This window comes from Apaloderma vittatum, unplaced genomic scaffold, assembly GCF_000703405.1.
Source record: "Apaloderma vittatum isolate BGI_N311 unplaced genomic scaffold, ASM70340v1 scaffold25690, whole genome shotgun sequence".
Classification (NCBI taxonomy): domain Eukaryota; kingdom Metazoa; phylum Chordata; class Aves; order Trogoniformes; family Trogonidae; genus Apaloderma; species Apaloderma vittatum.
The window spans coordinates 13,565-14,431 of record NW_009696669.1 but is presented as its reverse complement, the minus strand read 5'-3'; the positions used below and the strand labels follow the sequence as shown (position 1 = coordinate 14,431).

Sequence of the window (867 nt, the reverse complement as noted above, 5' to 3'; positions counted from 1 at the left end):
TGGACTCTCTCCAGTAGGTCCCTGTCTCTGTAGAACTGGGGAGCCCAGAACTGGGCACAGTTGTGTCCCTCCAGAAAGCTTGAAGCTCGAGCGAGCGCCTGGCAGCGTGTTGCTTTGCACGAAGCGTGACTTGGGCACCCGTTCAAGCTTTCAGCCATCGCAGCTTGGTGTGACTAAATGAAGCAAGAGTATGCACTTAATGAGGGGCAAATTATCAGCTGCAGCGCCCTCGGAAGTGAATCAAACACCTGATTATAAGCCCAATCAAGGATCCTGCTCCATGGCCTGCCCGGGCGCGTCTCTGGCCCTCCGAAGGAGGGGAGAGGATGCAACTTGCACCCCAGGGTTTCCGTCATGGATAAATGTGCAGGATAAATGTAAGGGTGGAAAACAAATCCCCTGGAACAAATGTCACGAGCGCCGAGCACCTCTCGCAGTGTGTGACACCCTCTTCCTTGTGCTGTCGCAGGTGGAGATCACACCATCACGTACCCCATCCTGCAGGCTGTGGCACAAAAGTGAGTTTCTGACCTGGTTGTGTAGAACAAGGACCTGGCGAGGGGCCTTGGGAAAGGTTCTGGTTTGCTGCTGGCAGTGTCGTCACCCATGGGATGGGGACAGTGTGGCCGCCCTGTCTTGCATAGGCACGGTCCCCTGGGACTGGTGCACGTGGACGCTCACACCGACACCGGAGACACAGCCCTGGGGGAGAAGATCTACCATGGGACCCCGTTCCGGCGCTGCGTGGAGGAAGGGCTGCTGGACTGCGGCCGCGTGGTCCAGGTCGGCGTCCGAGGCTCCTCCTACGACCCCGACCCTTACAAGTATGGCCAGGACCAGGTAAGCTCAGCCTCAGGCACCTGCCGG

The 867-nt window shown here is 58.6% G+C and overlaps 1 protein-coding gene across 1 annotated transcript in view; it reads left to right on the top strand.

The window, feature by feature from the left end:
• Positions 1–469: 469 nt before the first annotated feature.
• The window catches only part of AGMAT (agmatine ureohydrolase (agmatinase)), a gene marked incomplete at its 5' end in the record, with an annotated part of 1,508 nt that continues 1,110 nt past the window's right edge, over positions 470–867 (top strand). The window contains 2 exons of the mRNA XM_009875923.1: positions 470–518; positions 645–862. Of these exons, the coding sequence (XP_009874225.1) occupies positions 470–518; positions 645–862 (267 nt within the window). The remainder of the gene's footprint in view (positions 519–644; positions 863–867) is intronic.